General features: G+C 40.6%; 1 protein-coding gene across 1 annotated transcript; it reads right to left on the reverse strand.

Annotated features, from left to right (window-relative positions):
- Positions 1-444: 444 nt before the first annotated feature.
- Positions 445-7,404, reverse strand: LOC139311915 (zinc finger protein 829-like). The gene is made up of 6 exons (XM_070936440.1): positions 7,319-7,404; positions 5,258-5,792; positions 4,883-5,000; positions 4,687-4,766; positions 3,820-3,946; positions 445-2,427 (listed from the first exon to the last, which is right to left on the reverse strand). The coding sequence occupies exons 2-6, from the start codon at positions 5,765-5,767 to the stop codon at positions 1,469-1,471; spliced, it is 1,794 nt and encodes a 597-aa protein (XP_070792541.1). The 5' UTR covers positions 5,768-5,792; positions 7,319-7,404; the 3' UTR covers positions 445-1,468.
- Between the last annotated feature and the right edge of the window lie 1,887 nt (positions 7,405-9,291).

The raw sequence follows: 9,291 nt of genomic DNA on the forward strand, positions 1-9,291 counted from the left end.
GAGAGGATCTCAAACAAGAAGGGCTTTATAATGTTTTGACTAATTAGGTAAGATTTTAATGGGCTCTGATGAACATATAATTAAAAATTTGTATGGATATTTGTTAGAAGTAAAACTGGAAGAAGAACAAGTTAAAGAAGCAATGATAGCATGGGGGAAAATTTTGGCTATGGTATTAATTTACAGAAATGGCAAAAATTGTGGTCACATAACTATAAAATGACAATGTCAACAGCATATAAGGAGAATTTGTATAAGATGCTTCACAGGTGGCATCTACCCCACCCCGACGAGGATAGCCAGAATGTTCCAGATTAAATTGGAGAAATGTTGGAAGTGTCATCAGACTCCAGGATCCTATTACCATGTGGTGGACATGCGGAGAAGCAAAGAGATATTGGACCAAGATACATACGTGGTTGGAAAAAATGACTAAGAGACATATTGACTTTAAACCAGAGATAATTTTTATTAGGGATCTTACCAGAGACATATAATGAAAAAATTGCAATATTTAATTGTGAATCTTTTAACAGAGGCTAGAATTGTATTTGCTAAAAATTGGAAAGGAGAAAAGACACTTACTGATGATGAAATTATTAAGAAAATGATGGATTGTGCTGAAATGAGTAAATTGACATTTGAAATAAAAGAACAGGAGGATAAACAATATTATTTGATATGGGATTTGTTTTATCAATGGATGGACAATAAGACATGGAGATAAATATATAATATGTGGATGTTGAGATAAATTAAGTGGAATATTTCTTATGAAAATAAGCTTTGGATATATAGTGATATTTTGAAGAGAAGAGGGAGCACAAAAGGATGTTAACAGATCAATACACTGTGTAATTATTTGGAATGATTTTGTTTTGTTTTATTTTTGTTTTAAAATAAAATCTCTGTGAAAAAAAATTATTTAAATTATTATTCAAATGGTACTTGTATGAGATTTTAGACAACTATAGGTAGTCGTTGATTTACTACAGTTCATTTAATGATTGTTCAAAGTTACAGCAGCACTGAAAACGTGACTTATGACTATTTTTCGCATTTATGACCGTTGCAAAATCCCCAAGGCCACCTGATCAAACTTCAGATGCTTAGCAATTGATTCATGAGTTTCATTACTCCTGGATCATGTGATCACCTTTTGTGAGCTTCTGACAAGAAAATCCAATGGGGAAGCCAGATTCATTTCACAGTGTTACTAATTTAATAACTACAATGATTCACTTAAGAAATGTGCCAAGAAAAGTTGTAAAATGGGGCAAAATGCACTTAATAACTGTCTTGCTTAGCAACAGAAATTTTGGGCACAATTGCACTCATACACCAAGGACTATTTGAATTTCTATTGAAGTTTTTTACACAATTCCTTTATTGATATGGTTTCTCCTGTGTGTAGATGCTTCTATGGCAAGTAAAAGTGTTACTCTTTGCAAAGCTCCATTCCATGCATTCACATGTTTTTTTCTCCCATATGAATCCTTTTATGGGAAGTGAGATCACAACTCTTTCCAAAACCCTCTCCACATTGCACACATTTATATGACTTCTCTTCTATGTGGCTCTTCCTGTGGCGATGAAAACTGCTGCTATGAGTAAAGCTCTTTCCACACACCATGCATTTATAAGGACTTTCTCCTGTGTGAATCCTCTTGTGGGAATTAAGACTTCTGCTACAAGTAAAGGTCCTTCCACACTCCATGCATTGATACGGTCTCTCTCCTGTGTGGATCCTCTTGTGGGAATTAAGACTACTCCTACAACTAAAGGTCTTTCCACACTCCAGGCATTGATACGGTTTCTCTCCTGTGTGGATCCTCTTGTGCAAATTAAGACGATTGCTACGCGTAAACGTCTTTCCACACTGCACACATTTATAAGGTCTTTCTCCTGTGTGGATCCTTTTGTGGGGATTAAGACTACTGCTATAATTAAAGGCCTTTCCACACTCCGTGCATTTATAAGGTTTCTCTCCTGTGTGGCTCCTCTTGTGGGAATTAAGATCACTTTTACAATTAAAGGCCTTTCCACACTCCATGCATTGATAAGGTCTTTCTCCTTTATGATTCCTTTGATGTCTTATACGAGAGTATCTATAACGGAAGGTCTTTCCACACTCCGTACAGGTAAATCGTTTCTCTTCTGAAAGTGTCTTTTTATGAGAAAAGAGATGATCGGATTTATTAAACATCTTTCCACACTCCATGGATTTATATGGTCTTTCTCCCATATCAATCACTGTATGGTTAGGAAGCCAACTGACCAGAGGAAGACCTTTCTTAACTCCACTTTGTGACTGCTTTGTTTCATCACTCTTTAGTTTCATCTGATCTACAAATTTCCTTTCCCCCACTTTTGAATGGATTGCTTGGTGTTCCTCCTTGCAATTCTTATGCTCTTGCTCATTAAAACCTTGAAAAAGGAAAATGAAAACTGTAACAAGAATAAGGGAACAATAAAAACCTTTCTTCTGAAATTTAGCCAAAGAATCATCAATATATTTCTGCTGTTTTGTTGACAAACAAAGAGCCCAAATGAAGATTATAGCAAAGACCCATTTCCAAGTGTATCCCTAATGATCCTCCTATAATAGGATTGGATTCATCTAATCTTCCACCTGGAACAATTCCATGGTGCCACTAGCTCTTGAAGTGCATTGGACAATATCATGCTGGGGCAGCAACATATCCACTAGCTCTCAACTTAAATAAAAGTTTCATCTCCACTTGTCTGCAGAGCAGAATCTTTGAAACTCAAAAGGGAATTTCTGGATGGTAATACCTCCCCACCCTCAACTTAAGTTTAATGTACACAAGTGAGCATATCTCTAAGAAGGGAACATCCCTCTTAGAGGTCATCCGGTCGGTTATAGCAGCTTAGGGCCATCAGGAACCCAGGAACCAGGTTCAGGCGGGAATACCAAATCCTGGTAGGCAGAACCTTGCTCAGTACATTCAGCCTCTTCCTCAGAGTCTTCCTAATATCTTCTATGAAATAAGTAGTTTGTATTTCATGAGCAGAACGCTTTTTTTCTAAAAACAAAAACAATTTCCTTTATGCAAAAAAACCAAGCTATGCAGTTTGCCAACTTTTCGTTGAATAAATTTCCTTCTTTCATAAAGCCAGTTTGGTCAAAAGGTTAAGACACCAGGCTAGAAACTAATAAATGTACAGACATTTCTAAAATTTTGTTTTCACTTTACCATTATTGGGTACCAAGAAGGAGAAAAAAAATGAATTTCAACAACTGTACAAATAGGCTGCAGCATAACAAAATTGACAAAAGTGAAGGGAGTATGAATACATTCTGAATGCATTCCATATCCTTCATTTTTTTTAAATAATATAGACAGCAGACAAACCCAATATTCCTTCTTCCTGTTATCCCCACAACAACCCTGTGAAATGGGTTGAGCTGAGAGAAATTGGCCCAAAGTCACCCACCCAGCATTTATGCTAATGGTAGAACTAGTACTCACAGTCACCCAGTTTCTAGCCTGGTATCTTAACCATTTGACCAAACTGACTTCATGGAAGAAGGAAATTTATTCAAAGAAAAATTGGAAAACTGCATAGTCTACCTTATTAGATAAAAGAAATTGTTTTTTTTTAAAGTGCTTTCTGCTCATATAATACAAAATACTCATTTCAACAACTGTTGAATCATGCAGCAGCATAATATAATTGAAAAAAGTGAAGTGGATCTGAATGCTTTCTGAATGCACTGTAAATAAATGTTTTTTTTTCCAGAAATAACATTCAAGCCCCTTCTCTATGTTCCTGAGCACAGACAGTGATTCTTACTCAGAGAAAGAAGATTCCTGGAATTCTCCAGCATGACTTCTCTGTAGAGCTCTCTTTGATCAGCATCCAGTTGAGACCACTCCTCCTTGGAGAAATACACGGCCACTTCTTCAAAAGACATAACAACCTGAACAAGGACACGTTTCCTTATTAACAGATAATCCCAAGAATAATAGGATAATTTTCTTCCATCAATTCTCACCAAAGAGATCATGTGAACAAAATGGGAATCTTCTGCAGAATTCGGAATGAGATCTCACCACTTTTGCTGACGGCACTAAATCATGTTTGATCAAGCTGGAAGTGTTTGGAATGCCTGACGGTTTAATCAATTAAAATATTCTTGGTCAATTGGTAGTTAGGTCTTAAATCCACTCCTTATCAGTGACTCCCATTTGTCCTAGGATGGGCAGAGCAAAATACTGGCAAAACCCACTTGACATGTTTACCAATGGCTCATTTTATCCACTGAGGGACCAACGTACCCCAACTCCATACCTTCATGAAGAAGTTGGAAGAGGTTGTAATAGTATTCTATATATCTATAGAGATTCTGAATCACCAGAATCACGGTAGTCATGGATGCTTTTCAAAAGGCAAAATAGAACATTTTTTTGTAATGGTATGTGAGAAAAACCCTGGGAGACAGAAGGAACAGCCCCGATGCTGACAACAGTTAATGAAATGTGATGAAGCAGGAGGGGTGGAGATAGTGACTCACAAATGATTCCCTCAGAAGGGAGAATGTTTAGTGACCTGAGGTCAAATTCATATTGCTTAGAAACAACAATTTCATACATTGAACTCTAGAACAAAATGAAATCCATTCGAGATTCATGGACCTTTTCCAATGTTTCTCCTCTTTACCTGAAATAGCGGTTCAGCTAAACCTTCAACTCCAGAACAAAGAGGTGATTCTAAAAACTCCAAGGAGACCTTTCTACTCTCTATGAGAAAGAGAAAAATAGTGGAAGCAAATTTGTTAAAGAGACTCCAACAAAGTAGACCAAACGAATCAGCTAAATGTTGAAATCTCACCTCACGCAGAAAGAGCTTTTCTTACCTTGCGTAGCATCTTGACTTTGTTCTTTCTGGAAGTTCTCCCTGAAGAGCAGCTCTTGAGAAGTTTTGAATGAATCTTTCCCCTCCTTAGAATACTCAGTCACAGTTTCCATGGATTTCTGGACATGATATGTTACGAGAAACAAAGGAAGAACACAGAGATGGAAATGAATTATCATACTGCATCTTCAAACTAGCAGACCCCAATGTCCATTGCTGAAAGTTGAAACAGAATGGAAGAATTGCCCCAAATACATCCTCTGGAAGAATAGAACAAATGCCCTTAGGAGTTAATAATCCCAGAAAATTCTGCCAGAAAGGAATTGACAAATTCAGAGAGATCCTCTTTAGAGCTGCCATGATTCCATTCTCCCACCTGCAACTCTTCCTGCATGTTTTCCTCCTCCTGAGTCAGCAAGAAGCCTTCAGCCAGGGACACCGCCTGGGAACTGGTCTCTGCTCCACACTCCCGCACCCATTTCGCCACCTCTGGGGGAAGGACAGACAGCAATTGTTCCAGGAGCACCAGGTCCAGCATCTGAGCCTTGGTGTGTTTTTCTGGTTGCAGCCACTGACAGCAAAGGTAGTGAAGCTGCGTGCAAACATCTCGGGGACGGCTCCCCTCCTGAAACTGCACTTTTGTGAAGTGACAGCATTGGATCTCTGAACTATTGGATGCCTCTTCGTGGCTCTTCTGCCCAGGACTTGCCCCATTCTTTCCACAGCTCCAAGGCTGAGTAGCTGGAGGGCCTTTTCTAACTTCTGCATCTGCTGGGTGTTGTCCCTCCATCTTCTCTCTGGTCTCTAATAAAGCTCCAAAATGGACCCATGGATCTCCACAGGTCTTTCTGTTCACAAGAGGTCTGGCCAAATTTTCCAAGGCCATTCAGCTCTCTTCCCAGACAAGATACCTAAGATTCCAGAAGAAGCAGAAATTATTTTCAGCTGATATATCTGATATGGAAAAAATGGGGAAATGGGGAGGGGAGGGAAGGGAAGATTAAATAAGAAATGCGTATGAACTCACCAAGATCTGGGAAGGAGGTGAAATCATTAGTTAGCTTGCTCTCTCAACATATGGCAGAAATTGCAGTGAACCCTTGTAAATATTGTAAATCCAAAATATTGGAAAATACATTTAAATGTTTTAATTTTCTATTTCCTAGTTTTTATTAAAAATTTAGTTTTTATTCTTATATCTTCTATATTATTTGTATAAATTACTCTAGGCAGAAATTACACATAATGCTCCTTCTTAGTGTTTTCCCCACAACAGCAGCCCTGTGAAGTAGATTGGGCTGGGAATTAGGATGGATTCAAGGCTTTCATGCCAAAGGTTTTGTTATGGAAATTAAGACTCACAAGATTTCCATGGGTGATCAGAGAGGTTTATTGTGCAAGGTTCAGTGCAACACAAGAAGCAAAGACTGAACCCCAAAAGATTCTAATGCAGTTAGTCTTATCCATACTTTTGACATCTTATGATTGGTTACATTTCTGACAGCCCACAGCGACAATCCCCCCCCCCTTTGCTGCTATACCCTACAAGCTTACTAGTGTGTTCCCTCTTAAGTAGGACACAGGTGTTCTTGCAAACTTATCTAGGTTCCTGCCTAAGTTTCCTACTGTTATGTCTGTGGTTACCTCTGCTTGGCTAGGTATGATATTTTGCTCATGATGGTGTTTCCTGAACTTTCCAGCTGAGGAAGGTTTGTTATTTCCGCGGTTTCACTTTTTGAACCTAGTACTAAAGAAAGGGGCCCTTCAGAGATCCTCTAGGCTGACCCCAGTATTATATCACTTTTATATCCAATTTCATTACTCTATATTATTCTTCCACATTATTCCAGCAGGTTTTGGTCTTCCATATTATTTGGACTACAAAGTTAATCTCCCAATGGCTCTCTCCGGCTAGTCGTAATTTAATACGATAATTTAATACGATAATAATATAAAAGGCAGCTTAATGTAATTTATATGGCTGCGTAGTTAAGAACACCTCCTTACACACGGAGTTGAAGCCTTTTGCATGCAAAGCCAGCAGGAGGAATTCCGACTGCTCGTTTCTCTCGGCCAAGAAAGATGCAGGAAAACTGTCCAGGACTGAAGACTGACTTGGAGGCACAAAGCTCCGTTTTGCAAACACTTCTCCTCCTCCTCTCCCTCCATGCAAAGCTCTTCCCGTCGAAATGCATTGCAAATCCTCTTTTCTGCGACCCTGGTTTTTTTTTTTCCCCTGGGGGCAAAGCAAAGGGCGCGAAGCTTTGCTTTCTCCCCTGCCTGGCGCTTGCATGCACAAGGACGGCAGGGGAACATGGGACCACTGGCTCTTCCACCCGCTTTCCACGACTCCAAGCCTGAGGAATGCCAGCCTCCAGCGCGGGAGAAAAGCCCCCCCTTCCCCGCCCCGTCACTGAATCCCGACTCACGTCTGTACCTCCAGATCCAAGACTTCCGTGCAGAGCCTTCCCTTTGCTAGAAAGGCTCACCCACAGGCAGAATCGGAGACCGCAGAAAGAGCAGACAAACTTTGAAGCCTCTGCTGCAAAATGGCTAGAGAGAATCACGCAGCTCTCCTGGCTTGGGAAAGAGACCGGCGCATGCTCAGTTCTCCCGTAAATCGGCGGGGCGGGAAGGAGTTGCCCGGCTCTTCCAGGGAGCCCCCTAGAGGATCCTGTGCGCATTGCGAGAAGGCCCTGCAAGGGCTCAGGACCTCATGTTTCATGTGGGTCTGGGATGATGGGCATTAAACTTGGAAGGAAAGTTTCCCTCTAATATTGCCTATCTAGAAAGGAAGTGGCCTCTCCGCCAAGCATCAGTTTCTAGATTTTCCCTCTTTTTAATCTCTGACGAGCAGATGAGGGGGTGGAGAGCCCTGGCAGCAACGCAGCGCCCGCCACCAGGGCCTCTGCCGCCACTTGGCACTCCAGATCCCATGCGCTCATCACCTCCTGTGCACATACCCAGGGGTTGCGTCCAGCTGGGATGGGGTGGGCCGAGGCAGTGGGGGCAGCACCTCACTCTCTCTAGCGTGGCCCCATGGGCCACATCTAACCGTGCTCGTGGGCTGGTTCTGATCTGCAGGCCTTGTGTTTGACATGTCTGATTTAGTATAAAAAACAAACATAAAACGAACCCATTGTTTGTATGTTTCTCTTTTGTATCTCAAAATAAAACATCTCCACAACCCTTATCGGGAGACAGAAAACTTAAACCTTTTAGAATCCAGGACTTTTGAGAAACGTTTTGAGCTCAACTCAATTAAATTGGGTATGATTGATGATTTAAAACAGCAGTCCCTAACCTTTCTGGCTTTGTAGCCCAGGTGGGGGAGGAGGAGGAGGAGGATGGTTCTATGCAAGCTGCTGGCAGACGCATGCATGCAGAGCTCCATTTGTGGAAGTAGCTGGCCTGTGCACCCACCGCTCAAACAAAGTGTGAGTGCCTGCCACTAGCTACGCTTGCACACGCTCATCCACTGCTTGCACGGCCTAGTTCTGGACAAAGCCTGTGGGTTGGGGACTCCTGGTTTAAAAATCCAACATTCTGGATGCAGCAATCAGAACTCTCACCGGAGTCTTCCTCAGACAAGCGGAGATGGAAAGGTAGGACAGGCAGAGAAAGGGAAAGGCCCAGATACTTGGCCCAATATCAGAACAGAAATATTCAGGCAACAGCAAAAGGTATCAGATCACCTCTAACGAAGTTGTGGGTTTTTTCCCTTTAACCAAAGACATAATTGAACAACAATGTGATAATTGTGTTTGGTATTTTGGAATATTTGAAATAATATAATGAAAAACAATCAGGAATATTTCTACATGTACAAAAGGCCTTTGTCTATTTGAACTTAGCAAAAACCACAAGGATGATTAGGGATCCACACTGTTCTGGTTTGCACTAGAAAGGCAATTTATGGATGCGTATTTAAGAGGAGCTACAGTTTATTTGGATTATTACTCAAATGGTCCTTGCAAGATATTTTAGACAAATATAGGTAGTCTCAATTTATTACAGTTCATATAATGATTATTCAAAGTCATAGAAGCACTGAAAAAAGTGACTAATGACCATTTTTCACACTTATGAACAACATCCCGATGGTCACCTGATCCAATTTCAGATGCTTGGCAACTGATTCATGACACTTGCAGTGTCCCTGGATCATGTGATCACCTTTTGTGAGCTTCTGACAAGCAAATCCAATGTGGAAGCCAAATTCATTTCATAACAGTGTTACTAACTTAACAAGTACAGTGACTCACTTAACAAAAGTGGCAAAAAAAGTCGTAAAATAAAGCAAGACATACTTAATAACTGCTTCGCTTAGCAGCAGAAATTTTGGGCACAATTGCAGTCATACACCAAGGACTATCTGGATTTCTCTTGGAGCTCTCTCCATAATTCCTT

The sequence above is a fragment of the Pituophis catenifer genome, unplaced genomic scaffold (genome assembly GCF_029215685.1).
Source record: "Pituophis catenifer annectens isolate HBS135680 unplaced genomic scaffold, rPitCat1.0.hap2 SCAF_2, whole genome shotgun sequence".
Taxonomy (NCBI): Eukaryota; Metazoa; Chordata; class Lepidosauria; order Squamata; family Colubridae; genus Pituophis; species Pituophis catenifer.

What these genes read in the sequence shown, in the direction of transcription:
- LOC139311915 (XM_070936440.1), bottom strand. Translation starts at nt 5,767, where the DNA reads ATGGCCTTGGAAAATTTGGCCAGACCTCTTGTGAACAGAAAGACCTGT. An exon ending in TAGCTGAACCGCTATTTCAG is followed by an intron (nt 3,947 to 4,686) that starts GTAAAGAGGAGA and finishes GTCCTTGTTCAG; the next exon opens with GTTGTTATGTCTTTTGAAGA. An exon ending in CAGGAATCTTCTTTCTCTGA is followed by an intron (nt 2,428 to 3,819) that starts GTAAGAATCACT and finishes TCCTTTTTCAAG; the next exon opens with GTTTTAATGAGCAAGAGCAT.